The sequence below is a fragment of the Ascidiella aspersa genome, chromosome 6, assembly GCF_963924565.1.
Source record: "Ascidiella aspersa chromosome 6, kaAscAspe10.2, whole genome shotgun sequence".
Classification (NCBI taxonomy): Eukaryota; Metazoa; Chordata; class Ascidiacea; order Phlebobranchia; family Ascidiidae; genus Ascidiella; species Ascidiella aspersa.
The window spans coordinates 13,181,610-13,199,213 of record NC_139452.1 but is presented as its reverse complement, the minus strand read 5'-3'; the positions used below and the strand labels follow the sequence as shown (position 1 = coordinate 13,199,213).

The window sequence follows — 17,604 nt, the reverse complement described above, 5'->3', positions numbered from 1 at the left end:
TTTTGGCAAATTGAAATAGAATTTACAGAAAGCTTTATTATTGCACTGCTGTTAACGACTAACCATTTTGTAAATTTGTAAGGAATTTGGCTGCCCACCAAGAACATTTACCTCTACTGATTCCCTTTAGTTTTGCACTACGTACGTGCTAAATTATTATTTGACCTAAAATGTCCGAATTTCAGCACACCAACAATGTTTCATCCTAAACCAAGCATCTGGCAACCCTGACTCAAACTAAATCTTGTTGTGCATAGCGCATTTTAGCCAAATTTTGATATAATTCTAGTCTAGATTTTTTCCCTATTGAATTTTGCCAATTTTAAAATGTGTCTTTCATTTACTTAAAATTTATGTATCACACATTACAATTGGGGGGTCGCGCAAGTTATCAAAAACTTAAAAGGGGTCGCGAGAACAAAAAGGTTGAGAACCACTGGTCAAACAGAACCCTTTGCAAGTTGTACTATTTGAATACACGTTACCTCTTAAAAAATTGCATTACTTTAACAATTTATTTACAAAACAACTAAAAAATACAGCCATCCATGTAATAATACAATCGGTCATATCTTAAACAAAAGTTCGTTTTGAATTTCAGTATGTTGAAATTTACAAAAATACAGAATTTCTCAATCAGATTTCACTCTTCAGTTTCTAAACGTTAGGTTCTTGTTAGTACTTGTGACTTTCAGTCCCACCGTGACCAAATCCTGAAAAACAAACAAGGATTTTAAGATAAATGATTTCAATCATGTTAATACTATTAACAAATTTATAATCTATCGGTCTGGTTGCTTTGCGGGGATAGTTGCGATTCCTATATTAAGTTGGGCAACTGTATGCCAAAAGGAAAACGTATAGTCCTATAAGTCTAATTACTACTTATTTCTACTAGTGACCCATGTATTTCCTCTTCTGTACACGTGCAATGTGCGGACCCTATACCAGTGCTTTTAAAACGGAGGTCGCAAGGGATTACCTAGGTTGTTGCCGGGTAGTATTTTAATACCAAATATTATCGTTCGAGAGTCTCGTTTTGAGCGTGGTGTGGTACACTGTGTTCGCTTTCATTAGCAAGCAAGCTGGCGTAGGCGTTGGCCACCGTGCAACAGTTTGTGCTTATAGTGTTGGCGTTCGCGCCACACGGCCATACTGGATAATAAATAATAACGTTTAACTGGAGTGCGGCATCCGGTCAGTGACAGGCCGTTAAAGCAGGGAATAAGAAATGGCGCAACTTTATGTGCAAACTAACTGGATAAATAATCAATGTAATAAAAAAAGTGCATAGAAACATTAACGACGGCCATTTTACAACTCTCAGAAACCGGATGTGTGGTATTAAATAATAACTTAAGATATATTTATTCTACTTTCAGATAAAGTTAGATTTTGATCCGGATTACAAATCTTAAGTTAGTTTACTAATACGTGAACTTTTTGTTGTTAGTTCACAAGCGTACAAAACATTTTCACTGAGTGGAAACAATCAACCAAGAAATGTAAACGTTTATCACTTTGTATATCATTTTATTTGACGTCAGTTTATGTGTAATACACTATAACGAAAACAGGAAAATAGGGTTATGACAGACGCGCTGTTTTGGACCTGACATTGGCAGGAAAGAGCAGAAAGAATAGACCATTGATTAACAAAACTATATTAGAGAACAAGTACGTAAAATGTTTTTACAAATGCAGCTCAATCTTTGAAGATTCGTGAATAATTTAAAAAATAAAAAAAATGGAACGAGGACTTCCCCATTTTTTGTTGCTAAGCAAGCTCTTCACGAGTTAGAAAGCAACATTTTCTCGGGAAAACTTAAATTACACCAAATTGGTGAGTTTGGTTAGGAAGGCAAGGTGAAAAGTGTTTTCTTACCGCCTGGTCCGAACAAGCTTGCGTAGCAGGGTTTGTTGCAGTAAGGCTTGCCGTCGTGCTGTAAAACACCACATCACACGAGTCATTCAAGACAGGAAAACCCAACATGTGGCCCGCGAGCCACATGTGGCCGGCCAAAGCATTAGAAGTTGACCGCTTTTGTTAATTAATTACCGGTAATACTAGTAACATTTTTTAACATTTCCAAACTGAAAAAAATTAATCTGAATTAAATTTTATAACTTTAGAAAAAAATCGTACAGTTTTCAGATTATTTCATTGTCCCTTTCTTACGAACAATATTTGCAAATGTTTTTTTGACTTTCAGTGTGCGTCTATCTAATGGACACTTGTGTGTAATAAAATGTGCCAAGTTTACAATAATATTTGAATGAGAAATAAAACGCGATTTTGAAATCTATCTCGAAAATAAAGTAAAGTGAAATTTTACCGGTTGTTTAACTTCATTGGAATACAAAGACGCGACAATCGCCTAAAAAACTATTTTGCCGGAAGTACTAATACAAGATCCATTACAACGTACAAGCCTTAACGTGGGAATAAACACCGGTTTAAAGTACGCTCATGGAAAAAAATCACTATACATGTAGTATTTGCAACGTATTTCCCAATGATTTTGGACTGTTCGTGGACACGCTCTACGCGTTTTTCAGCATTTTTGTGCATATAGTTACATATGTTTTAAGCCTTGCTAAAGGTAAAAAAAGTAAATTGAAGAAGTATATAAATGTTCTCGTTTTAACGTTAATCATAGCAGGTTGGCAGCACATACCTCAGCATGACCACCTGAAGTTAAAGTCTTGTTGCATTTTGCACATTTTAGACAGGGTCTGTGCCAGTCTTTACCAAGTGATGTAACCTTCTCCGCTAAAATAAAATATTTAAACTTTAAGGCTTACAAAAACATTAAAATTTATCTAAAACTTAATAATGAATTGCGAAACCAAAAATATCGAGTATAGATCGGCACCATCTGGATTATGACGTTCTCGATACGTATTAGTTAACGTAAATCAAATCTAGACCTTATCGACCTTTTTGGTTTTGCGTTTCAATTATCAAGCTATATTACCGATCCGTGCATAGTATAGCCAACTAATCTTAAATTGTTTAGAATTTTTAACTTGAGTTTCAAAATTATAGGTTGCAACACTTTTTCTATAGGTTGCAACACTTTTTACTCAAAGTTGATTAAGTAACGATACATTTAATTTGTATTAAGTGATTTCATTAAAGTAATCACTTTCAAATATGGAATATAAGTTCTGCATTTAATACTCCAAACGTTTTAATACGGCTAGCGGACCACGGTCCGTCAAAAATGTGGCTGTGTTTGTGAGTTTGTCGGTATATCTGTAGTAATAAGCACTCAGGTCAAGAGACTTACAAAACAGTTTTATGTGATCCCAGTGTATTATTCTGCCTTCCTTTGATGAACCAAAAGTGTTAAACATAAACAGATTTGTCAGGTATTGGCGATATATAGCAATTCATTACGCCGAATCTAACAGCTTAATAATTAACAAACCGTTAACAAATTCATGTTTCTTGTCACTGTTTAAAGCCTGTTTAAATATTGAAGGTTTAACTCAAAGCTTCGTAGCTGTATTTGAAAATTAGTCCGGAGTATATAGAATACAAACAGGATATTAAATAGATTTTCAAAAATCCAGTAATTGTCTAACTCTAATGAAAGCGACGCACCAGCGAAATATGCTGTTCAAACACCTTGCACCTATCAAGTTAGCTGATCACAGACTTGTTTATTGGCCAGCAACTTACCAAAATACACTTCTTTCTTGCAACTTGGGCATTTAGGCATACTGTCGTCTAACTACGTTCTAAACTATTAAAGATAAACTGAAAGCGCACAACTTATACGATGCTGCCTATCAGAGCTATATATACATGAGCGTGAAGCACAGTTATAGTGACAGGAAGTAACAGTGACGTAATTTTCCGGATTCGTGTGATGAACCGTGATACTGCTATGACTACATATTAATAGCAAATTAAGAACTATTACACGCTAAACAATGTGGTTGAAAGTAAGTCTTTTGCATCACTGAGAATTTTTTTGACCCTACATTTTAGATGTAAGGATATTGAATGTACGTCACGTGCTCTTCTAAATATTTTGCGAATTCAAACAAAATATTCGCAAACTTTTGCACTCTCGCTTCACCACAATTTCCTAAACCCATTTTTACAAAATTTGCGCAGAAATTTACGACCGAAAACAAGAAGTTTCTCTCTTGTATCATGGCGTCACGTTATGAAGTAGCTTTAGGACGTCATTTAAAAGAAAATGAGCCACAAACCCTAAAACATAGCTCGGGTGGGCAACATAATTAAAAAGGGGGCGGGGATATTGGTTTTATTTTGTTTAATTTGCTTCACAGCACTTCACTTGTGTTATTTCGTTTTTTGCCGTTACATATTTACGTTTTCACCCGTAATCACTTATTGTATTTCACTTTTCTTTTAGCCCTAGAGGGTCACACCTTCGTTGCAATTCAAACTCTTTTAAGTACGACGACAGTCTTGTTTGAGTGGTAGTGTGGTCACTGGTTTAGGAGCAAGCTAGCCATCGTTCGCACTAGCTACATTCGGCCAACCAAGAGCTCAGCGTTGACGCTCGCGCCACGCGGCCTTTGTCCAATAATAAAGTTTTAGAGTACAGTTGTGTGCGTACTCGAGGTCAGCGACAGACCGTTAAGCAGAGCCAAACGAAGGCGTAGCATCAACACTTTGTTGACCTTTTGATGCTGTTCTGGGAAAATGAATAAAATTTACACCCCCATCTTGCTTACTAGAAATACAAAAGTAGAATTGTTTTGTGATTGGAAATACATAAATGCCTCTTTTTCGTCAGTCGTTGTGTTTAGGCCTTTTTATATGAACTGCCTCTATTTATATGTTATGGGGTATATTCCATACTCTTTTTTACTGCAATATAGATGCCGCATATTTTGGAGTCAAACTGCAAACTCAAACGGGGCAAATCAATAAAATCGTACGCAATTTATTTCCTTAGGGCAAAGTTTCTTTTTTACGTGAATAATTTTAGTTTCTGCCAGTGATTAACTTATCTATTTTTTAGATTAAAATTAATAGAAATCACTGCCTTGGATCGTAAATCGTGGCTGAAATTCAGTTTGTTATTGCATCGGCACCGATACCACGGTAGTATCGACAAGTACCGATACTACCACTTGGCATTTGGTTTGAACTTCGATACGATGTTAGTACATCCCTATAGGGAATATAACCTTTTAAAATAAAAAAACTCGCGCTCTGTGCGGTATCGTATTTTTCGTATACACACAAAACGAAATTGTTTGGTCAAGCTAAGGTAAATGTAAGTATAAAACTGGCGAATATATCAACCATTTTGAGCTTTGCGGACTAGCAAATAACAGTTTCATATACTTTTTTTATATTCTGAAGTCTGAACAACAGATACTTCAAGTCGCCACGTACCACGTTAGTTATTTAACGAATTCTATTCTAAAGAAAGTTTTAGGTTTAACAAGCCTACATAAGTTGTGTAAGGATTTGGTTCAGTCCTGTTGCCGAAATGTCCAATACACCAGCTTTGACATGAAGCAATCAGTTTTGGCGGTATACTGACTAAGCTCAGCCGTTATGCATCGGTTAACATGTGTAACAGAGCGCCAGATCCTTATAAAACTTCAAAAGAATGTGCCGCCGTCAAAACTGAGTTGGATATTACAGTCGCTAACACGACAAACTTTTTTTGTGTGTGTTATATTCTTTGGCTTGCGTTCGTTTTTTCGTTGTTTTCTGGTTCCTTAACTGCTTGCCAAGTACCTACTTGTCAATGTCCTTAATCTAATAGCAACGTTAATTATTGTATCAGATTATTTCTGTGAACAACAAAACTAAACTTACCGAAATACACTTCTTTGTTGCAAGTTGGGCATTTCGGCATTGCGTTTTGTCTTTGTTTCTCAAATCTACGTCTTAACTATTTCAATATCTTACTGAGGAAAACAAGATTGGATAACTCGATAACAAGGCGACCAACACGTAGCTTTTCAAGTGAATGAATGGTCGCGAAATGGCGAAATAGTTTGAATAATAGGGGAAGAAATGCGTACAGCCATCGTTGAGCAACCGTATCGAAAACGTTTTACAGACTTCTGGGAGGCTTTCTTTGCCCTGTTTGGGGTTATTGGTGGGTAATAGGTTGGGTTGAAATTATTGAAGGAGTTACGGATGTACTTTGGGGTGGGGTTTTGGGTTTGGTAAAGTGTTGTTTAAGCCGGATTCTAACCATTTGGGACTTGTTCCGACGGGTTTAGGACTTATTCCGAATTTGACGGTACTATTTGGGTCTTATTCTGAACTGTGTTTTATTCCGACCTTGGCGTTGGTCTTATCTTGGTCCTCTTGGGTCCAATTTAACCTTTTGAATTTAATGCTCACAATTCCAGTATTATTGTTAGCTACTTTAGTTTTTTCGCAATACGCTATGCAGAGTGCCAGTTGACAACGGACTTGAAAATTAAAGTAACTAACCGCAGTTGCCAACTTATTTAGGAAGTTCATCAAACGATTTAGGTATCTTGACGCCCATATAGACTAAGCACATTTCCCTTTGTTATAGGAATTTAGTGGGATTTCGATTACGAACTATTGCTACACCGACAATCGACATACATAGCTCAGTGGTTCCCGGGGGTTTACTTTCCAATAGTCAAGAGTGCTGTAAGATATTTGAGACATTTTCTCTTTTAGTAAGCCCTTGATAGAGGTATTTGTGGAAGATTAGAGTGCTACAAATCAAGAAATATTTTACCATATTACGTAGAGTTCATTTGTTTTGTTTCAGTTTAGTTGATTGTAACAATACAGTGAACCAGTTACCGCAAAAGCTAGTAGGGGTGCGTAGGCCAGAAAAGATTGGGGACCACTAGAGTAGCTTGTCCAGCAAATTGTTGTCAGGAAGCGGCAAAGAAAAACTTGCCTGAATAACGAAAAGAAAAAAGGACCCGCTTTTGTTACGCAAACCGTATCGGTCGCGTTACAAAGACTTGAAAGCGCGCCCAATTACTTTTCGGATCAGTGAATATCATCCCTCCGCCACCAATATTTAACGCACTGCCAAACAAATTTGAAAAAACATCAAATGAAAGTTTTGTACCATTACTAATGGAAGCGATGAACCAGCCTGACAGTAGTTTTGACCAAAATGGAAGCAAGTATGATGTTATGTACAACCCAGAGGCGTAGCCAGGGTATTTTGCGCCCAGCGGCAAACTATAAAATTGGCACCCCCTCCTTCATGTTTAATCACATTTTCTATCACATATTAACCTAATATACCTTACTTTACACGGCCAAAACAATTCAAATTTTAAAAGTACATTGTATTTAACTACGCCTCTTGTACAACCCACAGGACTTTTGACAAATGAAGGCGGTACGGTAACAAAAAAACCGACTGTTTTTGTCAAGTGCATGAAATATTAAATGTTAAAATGCTTTAAGCGCACCGCTCCATACTTGTTTTCTGCCAATAAGGTAAACGTCTAACGAGAGTCAGTTGTTTCAAACAATTTTACTTTCGGCACCCAGTTGAGATAATAAGCGTATATTGTGACATCCATAGTAAGCCTTACATTACGTTTTGTACTATAATGTCACAATAAACAATATAGAAATAAAAATATCAACCTTGTCAAATATTGAAAAGTATTTCTTGATTTAGTGTCCTGCAATCGTACAAGAACATTTCTATTAAGGGGTTTCATTTATTAGTGCAAAATAACAACGTCAATTAGTCGAAAAAAGGCATCTTTAAGTACGGTATCAGCAAGGGCGCACCGGTTAAAAAGTCTCACCACACGCAAAGCATTCCTTCGTTTGCCTGATCATTGCTATCAGGTAGCCTATTTCATATAAGTTATAAAGCAGCGTTAAATTTTATCAGGTTATTTTTAACTACCAACTAATTTGCAATTTTTACCGAGACAAATGTTTTATCTCACAAACGTTACGTAAACTGTATACGGCGTCTAAAACCTAAATATGTTAGTCAGCATTAAATAACTGGCATTTCTCTTTAAAACGGTGATTCTCAAAGTCAGACAGGTGTCTCCCCGTGGCGCACGGCCATTTTAAACATTGTGAAGAAAATGCACTACTTGTTCACAATCAATGCGTCGTTATGGAATTATAGTGCTACATAGTAAAATTCCTTGTCGCTAATTTTTCTAAAAATAGCCTACCCTATACCACAAAATGTTTTTAGTAGCTCGGTGGACCCTGACATTTTTATGAATACAAATATATAGCCTGCTTCAAAAAGTCTCTGGTCTAATAGATAATGACAGGGCCCCGTTCATTGTAAGCCTTCGTTGTCACAATAGTAAAAGGAATGTTCGATACTTGGCATACTATTTCGATGCCCAATACTTTGGGAAAGAAGTATTGCAACACGACTAAATGACGCAAGTATTATGCTCAAATATGCAAAACAGATGAAATTCGCACGTTTCATGGTAGAATCATTAAATTAGGTCTGAAATTCCTATATTAATTTGGTATCGAATCGCTACCTATACTACCCTTGTATCGTTCGAGTACCAATTCTACTGCTTGGTATCGGCTACCGGTTCCGATCCGATATCATCGGACATGCCTAGAATTATCGGACTTGCCTAGAATAATCCCTGCCGTAGGTATAAAGTATGTAAACCACATTGATCGAATAATTAAGTTCAGGTTATATTGTTCGGTAACTTAACCCTCAAAAGCAAAAAATACATCGCAAGTTGTTTGTGCGACTTTTTTACGTATTTTAACTATAATTTTTAGGTCAACGACCCCATAACTTGATAAACGGCTATATTTGAAGCAGAGTAAATTTTTTTTAGTGTGTTTCATGTGTCACATCCCCTACTAAGTCTACATTAAAGTTTTTATTTCAAAACAAATACGTTGAAGTTTGTTCTTTCTTTCAATTCGACTTAAATTGCACATTTGCGCACAATTCCTAACGTAATAACAAGTTTGTTAGCTTTTTTAAATATATACCGTCATAGCATGACGTCATATTACGACGTGTTTTCAAGATCCTATTTTTGACCCGGCCCGCCACAACATTTTAAGTCTATCATGCGGCCCGCGGTAAAAAATAATTGCCCGCCCCTGTGCTACAAGGTTTCATTTTAACTTAGTCATAGATGCCTAGACCTAGGGCCTACTGTTGAAGAAACAGTAATCTACGTTAATGCAACCAGGGTTGCATGGAACCCCAAGGTGTGGTTCATAGGGCTCCGCGAGTGCATTTAAATTGACAGAATTTGTTTTGGACAACGGTCTAATCCAGGGGTCCGCAACCATTTACTGGTCGCTGGCTAGACCCAAACTCAAAAACGTCTCGGCGGGCCGTAATAAATTTTTGTCTGTTACTTATGTTAAAACGTGTAGTTTTTAGCATTTTGTTTTAACAATTGGTAATCAAGGGCGGACCTAAACTTTCTTTGCACATTTAAAAAAATTTATGCGCGTTTGCGTTTGTTTAGTGTAAAATTCGAGCACAGCGTCATCCATGATCACAATGAAAACGTGCATTAAAAAATATTTAGCAAAACGCGATAAATTCAATCGTTAATCTATAGTTAAGGTGTAATTTGAATAGGACCGTTATACTCTCGATCTTGTGTTCGTATTCAAAAGACGCAAGAACTAGTGCGCAATACAATGAAATGCATTCAAATACCGTATACTAATTTGGCGAAACTTCTTTTTCCGATAGTTCCAGGTTATGTGCGGCGCCTTTAGGCTGAAAACATTCCATAAAAATCGTAAAATATTAGATCAGACCTGGGAAAACATACGGCCTGCCAAGCAATTTAACCCGGCCCACGGCTTTATTTTCCTTGAAATACATAGGCTAAGCAAAAACAAGGGCGAGTTTGGGTGTATCGTTAACACTTTTAACAGGGACGGATGTAGTCATGACTCAATGACTCTGCCAAATTCGATTTTTAGGCTGTTTTAAATACCTAAAAGTAAATTGTTTTCAGCCTCGGGCGAATCTCTTCTGTCTTTCTCGTATGTTCCATGCGTTTTTCGGCATCTTTACAGACAAATAGCGCACTATGCACGACGGCACTCTCTCCAACAAACGTTTAACAAACTTAGCCTATAATATTTATATATTTTTGCGCTTCGGTCGAAAGTATTCCACCTTTAAAATATGAATGAAATACCGACCTTTTTTTAAGCTCTGAAAGATACTGATTCACACTTTGTCAACCCAACTTAGTTAATGTAATGTTGTGTGTTTCCCCCGATTTATATCGTCTTTGCAATATGGCCGTTGCACCGCAAGTATAACCATCGACGGCCTAAAGCCCCAAAAATAAAAATAAAGATTGTAAGTTTTTTTGTGCGAAATGTTACATAGTTTAATCTTAACTTTTGGGTCAACGCGCCTCATAACTGGATAAAAGCCAATATAACAAGCAATGTACATATTATCTATAATACATTTTGCATTTTAAAACAAATATTAAGTCGCAAAATTCTTATGCCTATGGCCTTCTTTAAATTTGACTTAAATTGCACATTTTTGCAACTCAAAACGTAATAACAAGTTCGTTAGCTTATTTGTTTTAAACCTGACGTCATATTGCGTGTATTTGAGATCCTATTTTAGACCCGACTCGACATAACATTTTAGGTTTCTTATGCGTCCGGCGGTTAAAAATAATTGCCCACACCTGTACTAGATGTTAAGATAAGTGACTAAAATAAATTTCCGACAGGCAGCGTCAATGCGTTTTGGCCAGTGATGGAAGTGAACATGTTAGAGTTTTATCGCAATGTTTATTTGCAACGAACCAAGAATGGCAGTCCATTATGATTGAACGAAAATCGTAGCCGACGCATCACACTCGATGGTGGGGCGAATATCGCGAATACAAAATAAAAAATAGGCAAAAACGTAACGCGCACCACATAAAAGTAAATTAACGAATTAATAACAGTGTTTTTGGGTTTCAATATTTACCAACTGTAACAAATATTCACCCTATGGCTTATTAATTGCACAACTGAAAAAATGTAAAAATAAGCTAATAAACCATTTACATTTATGTCATGATCGCTTAGCAACCTTTGAAGGTAACACGTGATTTGTTTGTGATTCCTGTATTTCACTGGGATGGCTTCGCTTTGCTGAGGCCCGCGTTATGTTTGTAGCAGTTTGACGGAAGCGGCAAGTGCCACTTATCAGTGGCAGGTCGTCACTGCCACCTTGTGGCGACCCACTGGCGAACAATCCAGAGTCTTGTTGCGACAGGATCCCCTGTAAGCTTTGCATCTGCGTAGTCTGCAAGGAACAATAGGACAGATGTATAGTTAGAATATAAGCCTATAGCTATAGGGATGTTAAAAAGTAGAATCCAAGGGAATTCCAGAATATTAGGTTTCGCTAATACAATAACGAATCGAGAACATCGAATCGTTTTGTGTTTTTTAATAAATATTTACCTTCAATTTGTTTTAAGGGCGGGATTAATCATACCTTATAGTGGCAGCAACTAATGCCAAAAACTTTGGTAAAGTGTGGATATTGTAATAAAAAAATGGTGTTTTAAACGTTTGCCATTCTAAACAACTGTCATTTAAAGCAGTTTTGCAAAACTGTAATGCATAACTACGTAAAAAACATGAAGCATGATACATTAATACGAATACCATGTTGTTGACAAAACCTAATAATTTTGTTGACCTAAAGCAGGGGTTCTTAAACTTTTTTTCACCGGGGACCCTTTATTTAGTTTTTTGCTTCGCACCACGTTAGGCAAGAAATTTTCAGAGATGATCTCATAAACACAATCACAATACAAATAGACTTGAGAAATCCGCTGATTTCGTTCCAAAAAATGTGAAAGTGAAATGTAGTCTAAATACATTCAGTGCAAAACCGTTTTATTATGAATTAAACTCTTTTCTATGAAAAATTGATTACTTCCTAAATATACACTAACATTTCAGTTAGGCCTTCATGGACCCCATAAAACTTGTTCACCGACCCCCAAGGGGTCCATGGACCCCAGTTTAAAAACCCCTGACATAAAGTAACCACGTAGTGACGTAGTGCGTTTTCTCCAAGGTCAGCACGTTTTACGGCGGAAAATTACTTTTGCAACCTTAGGCTAAGGTTATCAGCAAGTATAATTGTTCGCCTGAATAAACACTGACGCTGCACTCGGCTAAAACGAGCACTATAATTTTTTGCCACATTCAAGCCGTTATCCAACTTTGCCACTCGCAACCATTCGCAGTAAAACGAAAAACTTATATTGGTTCAAACTATCCGATATAAACAGCGGAATTGAACACCATTCAAATTCTGGTTCGAATTTAAGTATTCCCATGGGGGAGTTAATTGCAAGGAACAACACAAAGTAACTACAATTTACAACAATTTTTTTATAGATAAATCAAATTTATTGATAACACCGACTTTCCTTTTAGGTGTTACAGAGGGGACACGTGCAGCGTTTAACAAACACACGTTTCCCTATTTCTCATGAGCCTGTTTTAATGCCAACAAACGAAACAAATGTTGTACAAAGACAATGCGCAAAAACACCGAAAAAAATTAACAAGAATCTGAAGATAAAAGTCAGGCGCTCAACTAACCAGTTCGCCTAGCTGGGACTGTACTTCGTGCAGCATACTCAACTGATGCTTCATGGTAGACTCGAGTCGCGAAAAGTTACGATTCTTTTGCGACATCTCGCGTTTCAGACGACGAATGTCCTGTCGTTGGCGCACCACCTGACAAACGAAAGAATATCGTTCAATACGGAAGTTCATGAAACGATTTAGGGTTCTTTAAGCCCACCATAGGCTAAACATATTTCTCTTTTTATCGTGGAGAATCAGTGGAATTTCAATTACGATCTTTGATCGAAGCCAATACCTTCTAAAACCCCAAGCTTAATCATATTCTTAGTTCATGGGCTAATACAGTTCATTTATTACAAGCAATCACTATACGTCTATATCAACATATAGTAATGAGTACAAATTTAATATGCACTCAAAAAAATAGCTTTTAAATTTTTGACAACCTGTAGCAAGCGAAACGACCAGGTGTTTAGGTTCGTTTCAATCGCCACACACTCTGGATTTGTTTTGCCCTGGTCAAAAAGTGTATAGTGTTATGTATCAATTTGTAAATACCAGCGGCGGATCCAGGGATGAGGAGCACCAGGTCAACAACGTGCATTTTTTTCACGATAAATGCCGTTATTTCAAGCAAAATGCTAATTTATTTTATGTGCCTGATGCGTTTTGCCAATTTAACCAAATAGCTGCTTATTTGAGGACGAGTGTTTTTTTAATATGAATTGTTTGGCAATCCCCAAAAAAAGTTCATGCCCCCGCTAAAATCTTCTGGATTCTCCCCTGGTAGACAAAGATACATATTGATAGAACACACTAATTTTAAACTTTAATTAAACAGATTGTTATTTATACCTGTAAGCAACTAGCCTTCTTAAGCAACACAACGTTTTTAATAAGTTAAATAAATATGAAATATTTGGACAGCATTAGCAAAACATAACCAGGTAAAAGTCAGTTAACATCTCTTGACCACACTTTTGTCCGGCAATATGGTATTTAGCAAGAATTTATAAATCTAATAAAATTATTTACTGTATTTTGAAGTGCTTGGTAAGTTGATTTGTCTGTCTGACATTGTGTCGATATTCGGTTGACAGAAGTTTTTAGATCCTCGATTACTTGCTTTATTGGTGACGACTGAGAAGATAAGGTTTCAACTGAAAAGTTTCCTGTAAAAACGTCAAAACAAAATTAAAAAAAATTGTAAATCTATTGGCTTGAATAATTTAAAAACTGTTAATAGTCACAAATAACAAAACCTACAATTTTTAAATAAATATAAGTAAACCTTGCCTTGTTTAGGTGATCAACACAACTTTTTAGACATGACAAATACATAAGCGGTATGTGAAAGGACAAGCAGTGGGTGGGTGCACATGCTTGTTTTTCTTACCCCAACACTGTTACACAGATAAGCTGTTTTTGAGTGAACTGAAGCACATTAAGGACTGCCATTTAAAGTAAAGCTGCAAATCTGGTCTTGTATGAATTGATCGCAATTGAATACTTTAAAAATAATAAGTATTTTATACATCTAGTAAGTACTGCCATTTTCACAATTAACACTTTTTTTCAGAAGGGCACAACAATATCAATTCATGTCAATTGAAGTGCATAATCTTTCTATAATTCATACTTTCAAAAATATGTGTTTGTGAAACTGATCTTGGAAAAAAAGTAATTTTAAAACCAAGTTTCCGATATTCTGTCATACTGTTAAAGCCATAAGTGGTCGAATCATAACAGTGCTACACATTTTTGTAGTTACAGACCATTTAAGACTACAGAGCGAACATTAACCGTTTTTGACCAAATTCGAAAAAAACGCCTTTCGTAATTAATGTTCGCATAAAGCAATTAAAAATGATGCTACAAAGTTGAAATTTTTACACAGTCCTTGTATTGGTTACATCTTTCCAGCAATCACACTTTTAGCAAAAAATATTGAAAAAAAATTAATATTGAAAAATATGAATATTAATATTCAGCGATATTAACCCTTATCTGTTGAGCCAACAAGTTCAAATTTTAACGATATAAACTAGGAGGCACCACCTTCAAAATGAGACATAAATCATGTTTAAATTCATTCGGACTGGGTGTTTACTGTTTCTTTGAAAATTCATAACTGCCCAAATTCGAAAAAACGCCTTTCGTAATTAATGTTCGCATAAAGCAATTAAAAATGACGCTACAAAGTTGAAATTTTTACACAGTCCTTGTATTGGTTACATCTTTCCAGCAATCACACTTTTAGCAAAAAATATTGAAAAAAAATTAATATTAATATTCAGCGATATTAACCCTTATCTGTTGAGCCAACAAGTTCAAATTTTAACGATATAAACTAGGAGGCAATACAAGGACTGTGTAAAAATTTCAACTCTGTATCGTTACAACTTTCGGATATATTGCCCAAAATCTATTCCAGCGCGCCAAGTTCGCGCAGGTATCAGTTTTCACCAGGCCTGCGGAATCAAATTAAAACAATTAAAGTCGGCTTCCAAAGTTCTAGCGAAGAAATAAAAGTGGATTTGGACTAGGGCTAAATTAACCAACTCCATTGGTTCCCATCACCAGCTCCTAATCCATAGCTCTGTATTCCATTTCCACCCATCCCATACCAAAATTAGGGCATTCGCAGCACTGGTTAGCATTTGCAATAAATTTAAAACAATATTTTTTATAGTAAAAATAAACATATATGGATAATTCATTTTAAGAACAAGCCTGCACACTGCAAGTTATTTTCCTAACAATCAACCGGGTCAATATATTAGGATATATATTTTACCCAGTATTTTTGAGCTATCAGAAGCTGAAGAGTTGTTGAAAAGGGGACCAAAAGAACTTTCTGAATCCGGCGAGTCGATTCCAACCAAATCATCAAAATGTTCCATTGCCATTGATGAAATATCCCTTACTTCCTTCAAAAGATATGAACTGATAATGAGTGTTAGGTCTTTAAGGTCAAAAAGTAACACAATCCACATATAAACAAACTTATACAGTAGGTTGTCATTCAATACCAAAGGAACTGTAATCTCCATTTTCATGCATAAAATTGCCAAGATTGGATTTTTACCCATGTGTTTTATCTAGTACTGACACACAATTATTCAGGTCTGAATGTATATAAAGAGTACACTCAACCAAGAAAATATGTTGTTCTTAGGTCTCAAATATGCTAAGTAAGGTTAAAAGGTTACTGTTTCTTGCCAAAACTAATAAGTTTTTAGTCAGCTGTTTTATTTGTTCATAAATATCATTGGTTTTATTTAATTAGTTAGCAGACCTGCAAAAATAAGGCTGACACCTACTTGCAACAGAACTGCTGTGGAAGGTAGTGGTGATGCCGAATCGATTAAACACAAAACAGCAAATATTTCATCGAGGACTTTGCCAGGGATAAAGCAGAATCTATTGCACACGATGTACTTGCAGTAGGTCATTTTAAGCAGGGATAGTCGGGTGTCCAGCCCTTGAAGAGCATCGTGTCTGGGAAACAGTGAGTGTTTTCGCCTTTCAGACTCTCGCCGCGGTAACTGATCTTTGATCTGCCCGATTACCAAAGAAAAAATATTTTTAAATCGAAATATCCTATGATGTAACACTCTTGAAACTGTAACTTATTTAAACACGGAATTATTTTAATTAAATATTTGAAATTTTATATTCTTCTCAAGAAGAAACATAGGTAACAAATGCACAAAAAAATAACTATGTACAACATGTTACATTTCATATTGAAAGTTTGTAAATGACATGGATTTTTTATCTCACAAACAAAACTTAGCCATACCTTTTTTAAAATTTTATCTTTAAGAGCAATTGCTTTCAAAAATCCAGCATTCAAGCATTGGGAGCCAACAGCATTGAATTGCTTACAAACCTGTTTTCAAGTAAAATATTCAGGTGACATAATTTGCGATAATAACAACTTATATAAAACTAGCCTAAAAAGTCACATATTTACTATATAATATATATATAAGTCATGGGTTCTCCAACTTTTTTAAATATATACTCTTTTGATTTATATTTTTGTATGGCATACGATAATTAATTAATGAATGCAAACAAGAAAACATGTGTTTTAAGGTTAGAAGCCATAACTTTAAATTATAAAAAAATAAAGGTATAAAGTATAAATTTATGGCCTTTTAGCACATAGGTGCTGCATTTTTCATAAATAACCATGTGTACATATTACATTGTTAGGCAATGGGTAAAAACTTAAAAAAGAAAAAAGATTGAGTTGTTTGCTACTTTTTTCAGCATTCTAATAAAAGTGATTTGTTGAAGTCTAAAAGAAAGTAATTTTATCTAAAAAAAACTTTTTCATTAAATAATTTCCCTTAATCACTGTTCCTAGAAACATCAAAGTGCTAGCAATATGAACATGCTCATATCATTTTTCTCACATAACTCTCGGGGTACACAAAACCAAGTTTGAGAACAGTGTTCATTACCTCAGTAAAATACCTACCACTCGTATTTTGCTGGTATCATCATACGATATGTAGCCAAAGATCTTATTCAGTATCTCTGGAGGTATATCAATTTGTGGTTTGTAATAGTCATTAATGTCCACTGAACACATGACAGCAGACAACTATAAATTATCCTATAGAACCTTCGAACACCCATATAATTATATTAGATTTCAGTTTCAAATTAAGGTAATAATCAAGTAAAGTAAATAACATATATATTTAATTTTTACTTCAAAAATGGTTTGTATGTTTCTGGTTCAACCTTTTTAATTTGGTTAAATTTATGGCCCTGGTCTAGAATCCCTTATTAAATCAACGCAAAATCTTTGGGTTGGGTTAAGTATTATTATTTATTATAAATTTGACTCATCCAAACGTTAACCCTGCACCCAAACCAAAATAATGTATGTTGTTGCAGAACTGAGACTCTAGACCAGCGCCAAAAAAGGTCTTAAGTTCTTCAATTTAGGTCATTCGTCCATTGAATTAAGTCCATACCATCATGTGTCAAGTTATTTATAA

At 35.6% G+C, this 17,604-nt stretch overlaps 2 protein-coding genes across 3 annotated transcripts; both read right to left on the bottom strand.

Moving 5' to 3' along the window:
- Positions 1–502: 502 nt before the first annotated feature.
- LOC146139969 (cysteine-rich protein 1-like) lies at positions 503–5,962 on the bottom strand. Of its 2 annotated transcripts, none has more exons than XM_083393068.1 (4): positions 5,822–5,962; positions 2,679–2,773; positions 1,886–1,943; positions 503–713 (listed from the first exon to the last, which is right to left on the bottom strand). In XM_083393068.1, exons 1-4 carry the CDS (start codon positions 5,859–5,861, stop codon positions 676–678), a joined length of 231 nt encoding a protein of 76 aa, XP_083249194.1. In that variant the 5' UTR covers positions 5,862–5,962; the 3' UTR covers positions 503–675. The 2 variants fall into 2 exon arrangements, with proteins under 2 accessions (XP_083249194.1, XP_083249195.1); XM_083393069.1 differs by lacking the exon at positions 5,822–5,962 and adding an exon at positions 3,689–3,804.
- A 4,801-nt stretch (positions 5,963–10,763) lies between these two features.
- LOC146139968 (uncharacterized) lies at positions 10,764–17,284 on the bottom strand. Its single transcript, XM_083392277.1, has 7 exons — positions 17,076–17,284; positions 16,389–16,478; positions 15,907–16,143; positions 15,381–15,513; positions 13,619–13,755; positions 12,596–12,733; positions 10,764–11,276 (listed from the first exon to the last, which is right to left on the bottom strand). Exons 1-7 carry the CDS (start codon positions 17,187–17,189, stop codon positions 11,043–11,045), a joined length of 1,083 nt encoding a protein of 360 aa, XP_083248403.1. The 5' UTR covers positions 17,190–17,284; the 3' UTR covers positions 10,764–11,042.
- Positions 17,285–17,604: the final 320 nt, after the last annotated feature.